General features: G+C 43.2%; 1 protein-coding gene across 1 annotated transcript in view; it reads right to left on the bottom strand.

The window, feature by feature from the left end:
- ASMTL (acetylserotonin O-methyltransferase like) overlaps positions 1-17,249 on the bottom strand; it is a 62,417-nt gene extending 45,168 nt beyond the window's left edge. The window contains exon 1 of the mRNA XM_083361511.1: positions 17,077-17,249. Coding sequence (XP_083217637.1) covers positions 17,077-17,169 — 93 coding nt within the window. The 5' untranslated portion in view covers positions 17,170-17,249. The remainder of the gene's footprint in view (positions 1-17,076) is intronic.
- Between the last annotated feature and the right edge of the window lie 650 nt (positions 17,250-17,899).

The following is a 17,899-nucleotide window of genomic DNA, read 5'->3' as shown; positions in this document are numbered from 1 at the left end:
CGAGCTTGATGGACTTTTTTAAACTTGAAGTGAAAGTGCGTCACAATTGAAAGTAAAAGATGGCGGCTAAACCTCCCCCTAAAACTCTTCGGAGTGCTGGAACTTCTCCAGTGCAACAATCATTATTGCAGGCGTTGCATCCTCCTGATGTATTGACATCGAAGGACTTACAAGATGCTCTTGAAAAACATACCCAGGTAATTTTGAAATTAATTAATGATAGATTTGCACAGATGGAGGAGAAATTGGAGAAACTGGAGGAGAGAATGGAGGAGAGGATGGAACAGAAGTTCAGAGTGATCAAGGCAGACATCTTGTCTTCAGTGTATAAAGTGGCTGAATGTGTGGAAGATTTGGAGGAAAAAGTGGAAGACTTGACTCAAAAGAATGCTATATTAGAAGCAAAAGTATTGGAGAATGAAAATTTAAGAGACAAAATGGATAAAGAACTGAGTCTTGCTCAATATTACCAGATGCAGTTTGCCATTAGAATTAGAGGCTTAAAGGAGAATATTAAGGAAGATCTAAAGCAGCTGGTTTCTGAGGCTCTCGAAGTAGTATTGAATCAGCCAGCATCTGAAATAAAAGGAGGCATGGATAAAGTGTTTCGTGTGAATTCATGGATTGCTAGACAGAGAAAGTTGCCTAGAGATGTGGTGGTTTATTTTGCAAAAAGGGAAATCAGAGATGAAGTTATACGAGCTGCTTATGATACTAAAGTTGTGATTGCTGATCAAGAAGTTTTGGTTCTAAAAGAAATTCCTCCAAAGATTTTAAGGAGAAGGAAGGATTTTACATTTCTTGTGCAAGAGCTCAAGCAACGAGATATAAGGTTCAGATGGGAGATCCCAGCTGGGTTGATGGTGATGCATGAAGGTAAAAGGTACCGTTTGGTTACTGTGATGCTAGCGCGTGATTTTTACAATAATGTTTTAAAAGCAACTCCATTAACACTTCTGGAAGCTGCAAAGGGATCTGGAGAAGGAGAACATCAAGAGGCTGAAGATGGACAGACAGAGGAGAACGGTGTTGGAGGAGATCAAGTTACAACTTCGTTGGATGATCCTATAGAACAGAGGGTGACGCGTGCTGCTTTAAAACGATCAAAAAAGAGAAAAGAATGAGATTAGCAGAAGTCTATGGAACTTTTACAACGTACTTATAGCCAAGTAGTGGGAGGTGGGAAAAGATTTGGGTGAGGAATGCAAAATTTTATACAAGTTTAAAATCTAAGAGAGAACTTTTACAAAATGTTTTATAGATGGTTTTTAGATCCTAAAAAGTTAAGTATGTATCTGAATTATTAGCCTAAATGTTGGAGGTGTGGTGATGAAGACGCAATATATTTTCATATATGGTGGACTTGTAAAAAGGTTGAGGCTTTTTGGATAAAAGTTTGGTGGAACATACAGAAGATTTTTAAATGGAGGTTAAAGTTTTGTTCGCAACCTTTTTTGTTTGGAATAATTACAGATGTTACAGTTGTGGACATTAAGTTGATGTTGAATTTAATTACGGCAGCAAGACTTTTGATAGCTTAGTACTGAAAGAGGAACTGCCGACTACAGAAGAGTGGACTTTAAAGTTTTCCGACCTGGCTGAGGTGGCGAAGATTTTGGTCAATTTGAAAGATTATTTGTAAGAATGTTATATTATGGAATGGAGAAAATGGATTGAGTTTATCTAGAACAAGTATAGGGTTAAGAAGTATTATGTAGTATTTGAATAACTCTTTTTTCTTTTCTTCTCTTTGTATCTTGGGTTTTTTTTTGTTTTTTTATATATATTTAATATTATTAAGGATTGTTTTATCCTATATAAGCTAGAGAGTGATAGATTTCAGAGTTTATGGTTGTTAGCATATGGTTGTTTATGTTTGCTTTTTTTATATATATACCTTGTATTTAGCTCTGGGAAGTGGGGGGGGAAGGGGGGGAGGGGGGAGAGGAAGGGGGGGAGGGAGAAGGGAGGGGGAGGGGGATTTGTAAGGGGGAAAAATTGTATGTTAAAACTTTTTAATAAAAAAAAAAAGAAATAGAACATGATTGTCTAGAAGCAATTGATTATCAGACCAAAGTGAGGGATGATCTAAAAGAAAGTCGAATAGGAGGATTAAGGACTTTGTTTATAGATGGAAGCTCCAGGGTAATAGAGGGGGAGTGAAGAAGTGCCTATGCCATATTTGAAGGGGAAACATGGAAAACTGTGCTAGCTGAGAGATTACCAAGTCAGTGGTCTACTCAGACTTGTGAATTATATGCGTTAAAAATGGCTCTGAAGGAACTGGGAAAGGAAGGTGGTAACATATACACAGATTCTATGTATACTTTTGGAATAGCGCACACTTTTGGAAAAATATGGAAAGAAAGGGGGTTGGTGAATAGTAAGGGGAAGAGATTAGCAAAGGAAGAGTTAGTCATTGACATTTTAAATTTAATAACTATACCTCAGGCATTAGCCATAATACATGTAGAAGCACACCAAAAGGGAGAGAGATTTGAAGTCTATGGCAACAATTTAGCAGATGAAAGAGCCAAAGAAGCAGGACTCATGGAAAAGGAAAAAGTTTTTATAATGGTACCTGAAATAGAAGAACAAAGGGTACCAAAGTTTTCCAAGGAAGAGGAGGAAGAAATGGGGAAAGAGGGGATAGTTCAAAATGCAGATGGGGAGTGGATATTGCCAGATGGGAGAAAGATGTTAAACAAACCTATCATGAGAAATCTGATTGAGAGGTTACATGAAGGGACACACTGGGGGGCACAGGCTTTAATAGATTTGATACACAGAAAATATGTATGTAAAGGAATATATAGCCTGGCCTTACAAATGGTTAGAAAATGTATGGTCTGTCTAAAAACAAATAAAGCGGCGCTAAGAAAACAACCAATGGAGGGAAGGGAGTTGGCAATACGACCTTTTCAGAGAATTCAAATTGACTATACTGAATTACCAAAAGCAGGAAAAATAAGGTTTTTGCTTGTCATAGTGGATCATTTAACTTGATGGGTAGAAGCTTTTCCATGTGTGAATGCAAATGCTAGCACCACGGGTAGAATATTGTTAGAAAACATACCCAGGTATGGTCTTCCTGAAGTAATAGACAGTGACCAGGGGACGCATTTTATGGCAAGGGTAGTAAAATTATTTATTTATTTATTTTATTTTATTTTATTACATTTATATACCGCCCTTTCCCGGAGGACTCAGGGCGGTTTACAGGGAATTAAAAACCAAAAATACAAAAGTTAAAACCAGTTTAAAAAAGATTAAATTTAACCCTGTGCAACTAAAACCCCAATTAAAATAAATTAATCCTCAGCCTGGGCCAGACAGCTCGAAGAGCCAGGTCTTCAGGCCCTGGCGGAATGAACGGAGGTCGGGGGCAGTCCTCAGCTCCACTGGCAGCTGGTTCCAGAGGGCAGGCGCCCCCACTGAGAAGGCCCTATCCCTGGGCGTTACCCGCCGGCAATCTCTTACCGGTGGGACCCTGAGCAGACCCTCCCTGTGGGAGCACACTGGACGAAGGGCACTTGATGCTGGCAGCAGGTGTTCCCTCAAGTACCCCGGACCCAAGCCATGTAGGGCTTTATAGGTAATGACCAGCACCTTGAATTTCACCCGGAGGGCAACCGGAAGCCAATGCAGCTCGCGGAGTAGAGGTGTTACATGGGAGTATCGGGAGACCCCCATTACAACTCGCGCGGCCGCATTCTGCACCAGTTGAAGCCTCCGAGTGGTCCTCAAGAGCAGCCCCATGTAGAGAGCGTTGCAGTAGTCCAAACGGGAGGTCACGAGCGCATGAGTAACTGTGCGTAGGGCATCTCGGTCCAGATAGGGACGCAACTGGTGCACCAGGCGAACCTGGGCAAAAGCCCCCCTGGTCACGGCTCCTATGTGGTCTTCAAAATTGAGTCGTGAATCCAGGAGGACGCCCAAGTTGCGAGCCCTATCAACGGGGGGTAACACCTCACCCCCATCGTTAGAGATGGAATAATCTGGTTGACCCGAGATGCCGATATGCACAGCCACTCAGTCTTGGTGGGATTGAGATGAAGCCTGTTTCTCCCCATCCAGACCTGGACCGCCTCCAGGCACCGGGACATCACGGCAAGGGCATCACTGGGTTGGTTCGGGGTGGAAAGAAAAAGTTGGGTATCATCAGCGTACTGATGATACCCCACCCCGAAACCACAAATGATCTCGCCCAGCGGCTTCATATAGATGTTGAACAGGAGGGGCGAGAGAACCGACCCCTGAGGAACTCCACAAATGAGAGGCCTCGGGGCGGATCTCTGCCCTCCCGTCAACACCGACTGCGAGCGGCCCAGGAGATAGGAGAACCACCGTAACACGGTGCCTCCCACTCCCAACCCCCTGAGACGCCGCAGCAGGATACCATGGTCGATGGTATCAAAAGCCGCTGAGAGATCTAATAGGACCAGGACAGAGGAGCAACCCCTGTCCCTAGCCCTCCAGAGATCATTCACCAGCACGACCAATGCCGTCTCCGTGCTGTGTCCGGGTCTGAAACCCGATTGGTACGGGTCCAGATAATCAGTTTCCTCCAGGAACAGAGGAAGCTGATGCGCCACCACACTCTCAACAACCTTCGCCAAAAAGCAAAGGTTGGAGACTGGACGATAGTTATTTAAAACAACCGGGTCCAAAGCAGGCTTCTTGAGGAGGGGTCTCACCACCGCCTCCTTCAAGGCAGCAGGGAAGACACCCTCCTTCAAAGAAGCAGTTATTACTGCATGGAACCAGCCTCGTGTCCCCTCCCGGGCCGCATAAGCTAGCCAGGAGGGGCACGGATCCAACAAACAGGTGGTGGTGCTCAGTCTCCCCATGATCCTGTCCACATCATCAGGGGAAACAGGGTCGAACTCAGTCCAGATAACATGCTCAAGACCGCCCGATTCCTCCACGTCAGACTCTGCCCAGTCAGAGTCCAGACCGGTCCGGATCTGAGCGATTTTGTCCGCCAGATGACTAAACTCCTCGGCTTGTCCCCGCAAGGGATCCTCCCTCACCTCCTGGTTAAGGAGGGAGTGAGTTACCCTAAACAGGGCGGCCGGGCGATTATCTGCAGACGCGATAAGGGCAGCAAAGTAGTTAGACTTCGCCATCCTTATTGCCGCAAGATAAGACCTTATAAAGGTTCTTAACTGCAATCGGTCAGATTCGGATCGGCTGGACCTCTAACCGCTCTCTAGACCTCGTCTCCGACGCTTCATCTCCCGGAGCTCCACAGAGAACCATGGGGCCCAACGGGATCTGCGCCGGGTCAGAGGTCGCAAGGGTACAACGCAGTCAAGTGCCCCGGCGACCGCCATTTCCCAGGCATCCACCAGAGCATCGACTGGGCTGTGGGTAAGGGTGATGGGTATAGGCCCAAGCGCCCTCTGGAACCGTTCCGGGTCCATTAGGCGCCTGGGGCGGAACCACCTGGTCGGTTCCTCTGCCCAGCGGCGGGGGGTGGCATAACGGAAAACCAGCCGCAGGAGGTAATGATCTGACCATGACAGGGGGGTGATGGTTGGTGAACCCCCTCCCAGATCATCCAACCACTGTCCAGATAGGAACACCAGGTCGAGAGTATGATCCCCCACATGAGTCGGGCCCTCAATAACTTGGGTCAGGCCCATGGCCGTCATGGAGGCCATGAACTCCCGAGCTAACTCAGACGACCCTCCCAGTGACGGCAGGTTGAAGTCACCCAGGACTATAAGCCTGGGGAACTCCACCGCCAGCCCTGAGAGAGTGTCGAGCAGCTCGGGCAGGGCTGTTGCCACACAGCCGGGCACCAGGTATGTGAGCAACAAGCCCAACTGAGCCCGAGGACCACATCTCAAGAGGAGGGATTCACTCCCGGCCATCTGGACAATGGTGGCCTCCCACGGACACAGAGTTTCCCGAATAACCCCTGCCACCCCACCACCCCTGCCCTGAGCCCGTGGCTGGTGTAGCACCCGGAAACCTGGAGGGCATAACTCAGTCAGAGGCACCCCTCCCTCCGAACCCAACCAAGTTTCCGTAATGCACACTAGATCCGCACATTCCTCCTCGATCAGATCATGAATGAGGGGAGCTTTGTTAACGACGGATCTAGCGTTAAAATAAACCAGCCTGAGCTCAGGGACCTGATCACCCTCATCCCCGGGTAAGAAGGTGATAACCGGAGGGTCGGAGCGTGCCACCGCTCGGAGATAGCAGGGTGTTGATATGGCCCTCCGTGCAAGCACCTGCTGCCATTCCCTATCGTCGTGGGGATTTGAAGCTCCACCCCCACATTCCCAGAACCAGCAGCCACCTCCCTCGACCCCGTCCCGTCAGGACCCCTAACAGGCCCAGACTGAGTGCCGGTTAAAGATTCCCTCCCCACCCTCCTACCCCTCCCCCTCCCTAACCTTTTAAAATAACCGGCTAAAAATTTTATCAGGGGCCTCTTAGCACGTCTCAACTCGAGGCCCCTATCTAAGCCCAGCCACCTCTCTGAGTCCCAACACTTGGGATCGTCATTAAGGGGAGTGTGGAAACAGGCGGTAGGTCGCGCCCAGGAGGGAGAAACCCCCCTGAGGGCATACAGATCAGCTTCGGAGTAACGGAAGCAAACCATGCAGCGCTAAAATAATCACATAGGGCAGGTGTTACAGATATGTCCAAAGGGTAGTTCGATGATATTATTATAGATGAGAAAAGAAGTCCAGTAGGCATGTCTCTCAAATTAATTAATGAGGCCGTAGGAATTAAATGGGATTATCACACAGCTTGGCACCCCAGTAGTTCTGGGATTTCTGAACGTGCTAATCAAAAATTAAAACAAACTTTGATTAAATTAATGGAGGAAACAAATTTACCCTGGAATAAATGCCTCCCCTTGGCCTTATTAAGGATACGAACACAACCACGTAAAGATATTGGATCGTCATTATTTGAACTCATGTTTGGAGTACCTTATATGGGGAAGGAGGGATTGCCACGAGTTGAACTGAAAGATAAAATAATAAGAGAATATGTACTTGAGCTGTCCAGAAGTTTTTCTCTCTTGCGACAGAAAGGCATTCTTGCTCAAACTCCACCCTTGGACTTTGCAGTACACCAATACAAAGCAGGGCAGTGGGTGTTGATAAAAGCCTGGAAAGATGAAAAACTAACTCCAACTTGGGAGGGACCTTACATCGTCTTGTTAACTACTGAAACAGCCATCCGGACAGCTGAAAGAGGTTGGACTCATTACTCCCGAGTGAAAGGGCCCGTGCCAGCCCCAGAGAGGTGGAAGGTAGAATCTCACCAAGGAGATCCACTGAAGTTAAAGCTTCGAAGGACCTAATGGACTCTTGACAGAAGGAGGGGTAAAGAGACATAAGGACTAAACATTGCATTTTTTTATGCTTCCACTCCCAGAGAAAAGCCAAGATTGAGAAAAATCCAATATCTCCAGGAGGTGCTGGTTTTATAAGTGCCTTTGTGGATGTTGTTGTTGCTCCCATTATATTGATTGCATTTTATGTACGGGGTGTAAGATAGAGTGTGATATTAAGAGCATAGAGGATGTATTGGAACGTTACTGGGTGGTACTTGGGAGTTCTTCTTATTATACTCTTAAAACCTGTCCAACCACTAGAACCATGTACGCAATGTGTAAAAATGACAAAAAGGGAAGTGAAAATTGAGAAAACAATGATATACCATACTATGATTCCTGAATGTTTACAAACTAACTTAACAGACTGCATTCAAAATGACACACAATATAAGCGTTGTCACACCAACATAGGGGTAGAATGTTATGACCCAAAAGCAATAGGACCAGTAACTGCAAAAATGTGGATGTATGCTTATAAGGGAGGGGTAGGTGCAATTCAGATGTTCTCATTAAGTCAAATCAGACGAGGTTACATAGCCCATAATGAAACCAGGGGCGGAACTAGTGTGGGGGTGTGCTTTGATGCTTGCCAAGCTATTAATAATGGACAAGGATCTGATAACTCGTTTGGGGTGAGATGTGAAAACTTAGAGTGGGAAAGAAATTATATAAAAGAAAGGAAGTATTTATTTCAGAAAGTGCATATATTAAGTGCAGTACCTGTTGCCTTTGCTCCAAGCTATGATTATTGGTACACTACTACGGTCCCAAATGAGAGAAGTATAGGTCCAAAGGAAGTGAATATTAGTATCGGAAGTACCAGGACTGATTGCACTCAAGGAAAATGTAACCCAATGTGTATACATATAAATCAGTCATTAGAAAAAGGAATTCAATATAAGGACTTTGGAATAGGAATTGATGGAACTGGAAAAGACCCGTGGAGGTGGCTAGTATTAAAAATAGAAACAACTAAAATAAAACCAATATGCAAGAGTATCTTTTGGTCATATTATCAGGAATTCGAAAAATTAGAATTACCTGAATTTCCTAAGAAAACAGTAAATATGTTTGTACAATTGGCTGAAGAAATTGCTAAAACTCTAACAGTAAGAAATTGTTTTGTTTGTGGAGGAACAAATATGGGAGAACAATGGCCATGGGAGGCTCAAGAATTAAAACATGACATTGTGGTGGAAATGTGGAAAAATAAAACTCTCAAGTTCACAAAAGGAAAAGAGGGAACATGGGCATTAACCACAAATTTAGTAGGGAAAGTATGTTATGAAAGACAAAGAAAGAATAGGACAGTAGCAGTAGGAGACATGATTTGCTTGGCTGTATGGAACAATGACAGTTGGTGGGGAGAAAGTGGAATATCAAAGAAAGAGACATTAAGTGAAATAACTGAGATGGCTTATTTAAAAGATCCTGAAAACGACACCCTGGACTGGGTAGCCCCGGAAGGTATGTATTGGATATGTGGAAAATATGCCTATGGGTATCTACCCAAGGGGTGGTATGGATCTTGTATCTTAGGAATAATAAAGCCAAGTTTTTTCCTTCTCCCCATCGAACAAAAACAATTGCTGGGACTAACTGTATATGATGATTTATCAGATAAAGTCCGAAAGAAAAGAGCCATACAACCAAGCAATATGAAAATTGGAATCTGGAAAGATGATGATTGGACTCCAGAGAAGATCATCAACTATTATGGACCAGCTACATGGGCGGAAGATGGCACTTTAGGTGCCAGAGAGCCCATCTATATTCTAAATAGGGTAATTAGGCTACAAGCAGTGCTTGAAGTAATTACAAATGACACTGTAAGTACTCTAACGCATTTAGCTAAGGAAAGTGTAAAGTCTCGAACTTACATTATGCAGAATCGGTTAGCCTTAGACTACTTATTAGCTCAAGAAGGAGGTGTGTGTGGAAAATTTAATCTGAGCAATTGCTGCATTGAAGTAGATGAGAGTGGTATGGTAGTAAAGGAAATTACAGACAAAATGATAAAATTAGCTCATGTCCCAGTCCAAACCTGGAAGGGGTTGACCTTAGATGGGGTGAATAATTGGTTTGGAGGGTGGTTTGCAAATTGGAAAGAACTAGCAAAATTTGCAATACTAGGATTCTTGGCTATTATGTTTTTACCATGTTTGATTCCTCTCATACAAATACTAATAAGACGAACAATGAAAAGTATGACTTTAGGGCGGAGCCAGCTGTCAGAGCGGGCGGCTGTGTGAATGGAGTTCTCTTCACACACAACCTCTCACCCAGTGTTCGCGGGGGCTTTTCGGAGCTTCAGGAGGTCCTGTAGGGACATCCGAAGTTACAGGCAGCCCGGAGAACCTTCATGAGCGGCGGTTTGTGTTGGAGATCCGGAGAAAGTCTGATGCGAGCGAACCGGGGAGAAGGAGGCCAGTAATGGCCGACATGAAGATCTGACAGAGGGACGGAGCTAGCACGAACTCAGCGGGACAACGGTAGAGCGGAGCTGACGGAAGTATATCCGAATATTTACTTTTGGAAATAATAGGAAGCGCTTGAGAAAGAGGTACTGGTTCGAAGTGGGTGCCTCACGGAGAGGGTACAAGCGGCGATAGAAGCGCTGATGGAGGCGTTAGGCGAGAACGGCAAGAAGAGGAAACCGGAAAACCATATGACTGCATTCTAGCTGGGGATAAAATACAACAGGTCAAAGTCTGATCTTGGAGCCTTGGAGACTGAACTCTTGAATATCGGGCGTGGAAAGTGACTAGCCTGGTTTATCCTGGTAAATTTTGAATTTTGAAACTTTACCCTACTTGTTGCGGGCGGCCATTTGACATAACAATTTAGTAATTGAGGTCTGTATAGTGGGACACCTACTGGTCTTTGACAGTAGAGGAAGACAAAAAAGGTGTTAATCTCTGCTCTGGAAACGGAAAAAAAAAGAACGTGACTTTGAATATATTTAGACATATATATTACAGAATTCTACTATATAATTTGCTTAGTTGGTAATAAGTATCTGGTTGTAACTGTTATACATACTTTTTGTCATAGAGCTAAAAGGTTCATATAAGATTAAGGGTATTACATATTGAAAAAACGTGTTTTACAACCGGGAAAAACATGACAAGTATTTCGGGAGTAACTAAGTCTAGCGCTGGCAAAAAGGCGGCAACACAGGGACAAGGGATGTCCTCAAGTCCCTCCAATCAGAAATCTATAGAGGATATGTTGCAAAGGGAAAGATCTAACTCAAATTCTTTTAAAGACCTACATGCCCTTTTGCAAAACTTACACGAGGCAATGGCCAAAAATCACGAGGAGATGAAGAGAGAAATAGGCCAAATAAGAAACGATACTGGTGAACTTAAGGGGAAAATTCAAGCGATAGATGATAAATTTGAAGGGATTCAACAACAATTAGTTAAAAATGAACAAAGACTTCAAGATATGGAAGCTAGAATGGAAAAAGAGGAGAAGAGAGTAGATGATTTAAATGAAACACTTCTTCAGGCTAATAAGGAGTTAGAGACAACAGTCATTTTTCTGGAAGCAGAAAAGGCTGCTCATTATCTACGCTTCCAAAATGTTCAAGAAAAAAGGGGGGAAGATTTGTTGGTTATGATGGCAGAACTAATGGCAAAGGCACTCGGTGTAGGGAAGGAGGAAATGTTGGCGGAAATTGATGAAACATACAGGGTCCAAACTAATTATGCGAGGAGGCACAACCTCCCAAAAGAAGTACATGTAAGACTAGTTAAAAAAATCAATTCGGGATGAGCTTTTGCATAGATCTAGAGAGGAACCATTAGAATTTCGGGGTCAACCAATTACTATCCTTAAACAGATACCTAAAAGGATGAGGGATCTGAGACGTGGCTATCAATTTTTAACATCTAAATTAATTAGGGAAAATGTAAACTTTAGATGGCTAACTCCAGAGGGTATTCTAGTCACATGGCAGGATAGAAGGCATAGACTGGACACGATAGAGAAGGCAGAAGATTTTTACAAACTCCACTTTCATAGCCAAGAGGAAGCAGAATCAGAAGATCAAGATGGAAGGGAGGTAAGAGAAAGAGATACAATACGAGTAGCAATGGATGGGAAGGTCTTAGCAATAGAGGATAGAAGGAATAAATCTGGAGAGTTAACAGAGAAACATGGAGCCAGAGACAAGGAAGAGAGAGAGCCCCGAATCACGAGATCTACAAAAACCAGAAATAAGTAAGATGAAGGAAGATGAGTGTAGTGTTATGTCTGTAAATATTAATGGACTGAACTCACCAGTGAAAAGGCAGAAATTTTTTAATAGGCTTATTCATCAACAATTGGATATCGTTGCAATACAAGAAGTCCACATAAAGGAACAACAAAAATACTTGTTAGTACAACCAAAAATAGGGAATCTATTCGTTTCCTTAGACCGACACAAGAAAAAGAGAGGAGTGGCATTATATGTAAACCCAAAATTGATAGCAAAACAAATCTATAACGATAAAGAGGGTAGAATACTGATAGTTGAGGTTGCAATAAATCATAGGAAGGTCATGATGGTAGAGATATATGCTCCAAATCATAACCAAGAACAGTTTTTCAAAACACTCCACAATAAGATATGTAGCATTGATTATGAGGAGATCTGCTTAATAGGAGATTTTAATGCTATCCTAGATACAAATTTGGATTATATGGGTAAGACGATTAGGAAAAAGAAAAGAAGAACCCTACCGAGATCTTTTCTTAACTTGGCTAATGACCTAAATATTCAAGATGTCTGGAGGGAGAGAAATCTTAAGGCAAGACAATATACATACTACTCCAATCGACACAACTCATGGTCTAGAATAGACATGGTATGGATGACAAAAGAAATTAGTTCTGAAATAGACAAGGTGCATATTGTGACAGGTACTTGGGCAGACCACAATCCTATTAAATTTAGCTGGAAAGGCTCCAAAAAAATATCCAGATGGACGTTACAAAGAGCAATCTTAAAAGATGAGTTTAAATCTAAGATGGAGAGAGAACTAAGCCTCTTCTTTAAGGAAAATAAAGCTATAGACACCTCAGTACAAAATAATTGGGACACAGCCAAGGCAATAATGAGAGGGGTAGCAAGGGCATATATGATAAATAAGAACAAGGGGAAAAGACAACAACGGGAAAGATTAGAAGGGGAATATAAAAGTTTAGAAGTTATACTCCAACAAGACCCACAAAAAGAGAATATTAAACAATCTATGGACTTGATTAAACATAAGCTTAATATCTTAGACAAAGAGAAATTAGCACAACAATTGAGAAGCACGAAACAAAACTTTTTTGAAAATGCAAACAAACCGAGTCGTTGGCTCGCATATAAATTGGAAAAAAAAAAGGAAAAAAACTGGATTCGCGAATTACGAGATGAGGAAGGGAGAATATTCCACCAGGAAGAGGAGAAAAAAACTATAGCCCAGGAATTTTATGAGCGTTTATACAAAGAAGATAGTCAGGCAATTGTGGAGAAAATGGAGGAATGTTTTCAAAAAGCCAAACAGAAGATACCAGAAATGTTAAAAAGGATACTCACCTCAAGAAGGTGAGTAAAACAAGATAGTGTAGTGATGGATGTAAGGAAGTTATTACAATAAGTCTTTTGGAAATAAAGGTTCAAAGAAGATCTTTTTGACTTCAAAGACTGACTTAAGTTTCTTAAGGGGGGGCATGTATCAAGAAAAGAAAGTATAAATGCTTGCTTTGAAACTTGCTCAGTGTGCTCTTTGAACCCAATCCAACTTGGGAAGGGTCTAAGAGGCCGTGTTTGCAAACACTTTCTTTCTTTATTATTTTCTTTATTTTCAATTTCTTTTCAATAAATCTTTGTTTTTGTTAACCAGACTTGTCTTTGAGTTGTGAGTATCAAATTTTGGGTTTTTAAATCTCACAATGCATTAAGGCATTATTACAACATGCACATTCTCAAAATCAGATCAAAAGTTAAATCTATTACAATATCCTGTTTCCAAATCTTTTTGGGAAACCTACAAGCTGGAGATAAATTTAATACAGTACACTTCTGATTACTGTATGCCAAAGGAGGATCCCCCTTCATGGATTACTGCCTTGTCGTGGCGAAGGGGCTTGCGTAATTCAATGAAGCTATCAGCTATGCCGTGCAGGGCCACCCAAGACGGACAGGTCATAGCTGAGAGTTCTGACAAAACGTGATCCACTGGAGAAGGAAATGGCAACCCACTCCAGTATCTTTGCCATGAAAACCCTATGGACAGTACCAAAAGGCAAAACGATATGACGCTGGAAGATGAGCCCCTCAGGTCGGAAGGCGTCCAATATGCTACTGGGGAAGAGCAGAGGGCTAGTACTAGTAGCACCAGAAAGAATGAAGCAACTGGGCCAAAGCCGAAAGGACGCTCAGCTGTGGATATGTCTGGTGGTGAAAGGAAAGTCCGATGCTGTAAAGATTTTTTCTCCATAGGAACCTGGAATGTAAGATCCATGAATCAAGGAAAGCTGGATGTGGTCAAACAAGAGATGACAAGACTGAACATCGACATCTTAGGTATCAGTGAACTAAAATGGACAGGAATGGGTGAATTTAATTCAGATGACCATCAGGTATACTACTGCAGGCAAGAATCCCTCAGAAGAAATGGAGTAGCCTTCATAGTCAATAAAAGAGTAGGAAAAGCAATACTGGGATACAATCCTCAAAATGACAGAATGATCTCAGTTCGAATCCAAGGCAAACCATTCAATATCACAGTAGTCCAAGTCTATGCCCCAACCACCAGTGCTGAAGAGGATGAAATTGACCGGTTCTATGAAGCCCTACAGCACCTTATAGAACTAACACCAAAAAATGATGTCCTTATCATCATGGGGGATTGGAATGCTAAAGTAGGAAGCCAAAAGATAACTGGAATAACAGGCAAGTTTGGCCTTGGAGTACAAAATGAAGCAGGGCACAGGCTGATAGAATTTTGTCAAGAGAATACGATGGTCATAGCAAACACTCTTTTCCAACAACCCAAGAGACGGCTCTACACATGGACATCACCAGACGGTCAACACAGAAATCAGATTGACTATATGCTCTGCAGCCAAAGATGGAGAAGCTCTAAACAGTCGGTAAAAACAAGACCAGGAGCTGACTGTGGCTCAGACCATGAGCTTCTTGTTGCAAAGTTTAGGCTTAAATTAAAGAAAGTAGGGAAAAGTGCTAGGCCACTCAGGTATGAATTAAATCATATCCCTGTTGAATATACAGTAGAGGTGACAAATAGATTTAAGGAATTAGATCTGATAGACAGAGTGCCTGAAGAACTATGGACAGAGGTCCGTGACATTGTACAACAGGTAGCAACCAAAACCATCCCAAAGAAAAAGAAATGCAAGAAAGCAAAATGGCTGTCTGAGGAAGCTTTGCAAATAGCTGAGGAAAGGAGGGAAGCGAAAGGCAAGGGAGAAAAACATAGATATGCCCAATTGAATGCAGAATTCCAAAGAATAGCTAGAAGAGATAAGAATGCCTTCTTAAATGAACAGTGCAAAGAAATAGAAGAAAACAATAGAATAGGGAGGACCAGAGATCTTTTCAAGAAAATTGGACAGATGAAGGGAAAGTTTCATGCAAAAATGGGCATGATAAAGGACCAAAATGGCAGGGACCTAACAGAGGCAGAAGAGATTAAGAAGAGGTGGCAAAATTACACAGAAGAACTATACAAGAATGAGCTTAACGTCCCAGATAATCACAATGAGGTGGTCACTGACCTCGAGCCAGACATCCTAGAATGTGAGGTGAAGTGGGCCTTAGAAAAGCTGAGCAACAACAAAGCTAGTGGAGGTGACAGTATTCCAGCTGAGCTATTCAAAATCTTAAAAGACAGTGTAGTAAAAGTGCTACACTCAATTTGCCAGCAAATTTGGAAAACTCAACAGTGGCCACAGGATTGGAAAAGATCAGTTTACATTCCAATTCCAAAGAAAGGCAATGCCAAAGAATGTTCAAACTATCGCACCATTGCACTCATTTCTCATGCTAGTAAAGTCATGCTTAAAATCCTACAAGCTAGACTTCAGCAGTATGTGGATCGAGAACTACCAGAAGTACAGGGAGGATTTCGAAGAGGCAGAGGAACTAGAGATCAAATTGCCAACATACGCTGGATCATGGAGAAAGCTAGGGAGTTCCAGAAAAACATCTACTTCTGCTTCATTGACTATGCCAAAGCCTATGATTGTGTGGATCATAACAAACTGTGGCTAGTTCTTAAAGAGATGGGCGTACCAGACCATCTTATTTGTCTCTTGAGAAACCTATATGTGGGCCAAGAAGCAACAGTGAGAACTGGACACGGAACCACTGATTGGTTCAAAATTGGGAAAGGAGTCCGGCAAGGCTGTATACTGTCGCCCTGCCTATTTAACTTATATGCAGAGCACATCATGAGAAAGGCAGGGCTAGATGAATCAAAAGTTGGAATTAAGATTGCCGGAAGAAATATCAACAACCTAAGATACGCAGATGATACCACTCTAATGGCAGAAAGTGAAGAGGAACTAAAGAGCCTCTTGTTGCGGGTGAAGAAGGAGAGTGCAAAACTTGGGTTGAAACTTAACATTAAGAAAACCAAGATCATGGCATCTGGACCTCTCAATTCCTGGCAAATAGATGGGGAAGAAATGGAGGTAGTGACAGATTTTGTTTTCCTGGGCTCCAAGATCACTGCAGATGGGGACTGTAGCCAAGAAATTAAAAGACGCTTGCTCCTAGGGAGGAAAGCCATGGCAAATCTAGACAGCACACTAAAAAGCAGAGACATCACCCTGTCAACAAAACTGCGTATAGTCAAGGCTATGGTCTTCCCAGTTGCAATGTATGGCAGTGAAAGTTGGACCATAAGAGAGGCTGAGCGCCAAAGAATTGAGGCCTTTGAACTATGGTGCTGGAGAAGACTCCTGCGAGTCCCTTGGACTGCAAGGCGATCAAACCGGTCAGTCCTAGAGGAGATCAATCCTGACTGCTCTTTAGAAGGCCAGATCCTGAAGCTAAAACTCAAATACTTTGGCCACCTAATGAGAAGGAAGGACTCACTGGAGAAGAGCCTAATGCTGGGAAAGATCGAGGGCAATAGAAGAAGGGGACGACAGAGAATGAGGTGGCTGGATGGAGTCACTGAAGCAGTAGGCGTGAGCTTAGATGGACTCCAGAAGATGGTAGAGGACAGGAAGGCCTGGAGGAATGTTGTCCATAGGGTCGCGATGGGTCGGACACGACTTCGCTGCTAACAACAACAAAAGGAGGATCCCTCAGATCTCAGAGGTGCCCCATATTTATGGGAACAGCAGGTGGGAGCATTATCCTCCATTGATTTTTTTACATCCTATTATATTGATGTCTACAGCTTCATCTGATGAATTCCATACGAAGCAATCATGTCTACGGTATGTGTATGCTCTTCCTTTCACAGATGTGCTGTCTATGGATACAATTACTTAGAATAAGGTGTTCCTTACTCTGATCTTCCATGTGATAAGCTTTCTCAACTTTTTAACGGTGTACTACTCCTGTAGTTGTTAAAAATCTAACAGCTCTGCCTAGATCTGGTTTGGTTTTTTTTTTATTTTTGGAAATGCAAGGAATTCTTCGAAGCCCACGAACCCAGCACAGGGCCGTTTAAACTAGTCAGTGCACTCACCGCGTTAGTTAAGATCTCCTGCCTGCGCGGAGAGCCGCTTGCCAGAACTACTCTTTTGTCGACCAGTTTTTTAATGACCGGGTTGAGCACCATGCCTGCAGCCGTCGTGAAAGCGACTTCGCAAAAAGCCGAAGAACTAGAGCCACCCAACAAAGCCAGACCGCCAACGGACAACCGACCAGATCCGCGGAGGGGCGGAGTCCAAAGAAGACGTTGCTCCTTCCTCTCGCCCTCTGCGCTCTGATTCGCCAATGTGAGCAGCTCCTATAGCTGGGGTGAGGATCTCTGGCCCCTTTATGACTGGTGGATTTCAACTCCCAGAATTCTGGTTGTTAAGTCTCCAAGTCACGAAGTGGTCAGAGTTCCCCAATTTCTGTGCTGGGAAGGATGGTGAAAGGGCTTTTCTCTTTCTCGGCTCCGGTCTTTTTTCATCCCGAGGAAGAAGAATATTAGTTGAGAATTGCTGAGGAAAATGCTCTTGAAATCCTTGCCCAAGCAAACTTACGCGCCTATTCAGATCCCTCCTCAAAAAAAATCAAAGATTGCATCACATGTGTCCTTAGTTGAAAGGACACTTGACAGTTTTGTAGAACTGAACTACATTATATTCTGCCGCTGTTGATATAGTGGGCTAAAGTATGGGATGCAGCTTACAAACCTGCAATTGCAAAACTAAATCTCTTAGCTCTCTTAGAAGGTTCAAGTTACTATTTAACCTAGCTTCAAAATCCTAATGTTCTCTTTATCATCTCTAACTGGGGAATGGGCATCTGGATTTTTGCAGTAGGGATCTGAAGCCTCACAATTGACATGCTCTGGGTTG

The sequence above is a fragment of the Vipera ursinii genome, assembly GCF_947247035.1.
Source record: "Vipera ursinii genome assembly, chromosome: 4".
NCBI classification, from domain to species: Eukaryota; Metazoa; Chordata; class Lepidosauria; order Squamata; family Viperidae; genus Vipera; species Vipera ursinii.
The sequence above is the reverse complement of the archived record's forward strand: the minus strand, read 5'-3'. Positions and strand labels throughout refer to the sequence as shown.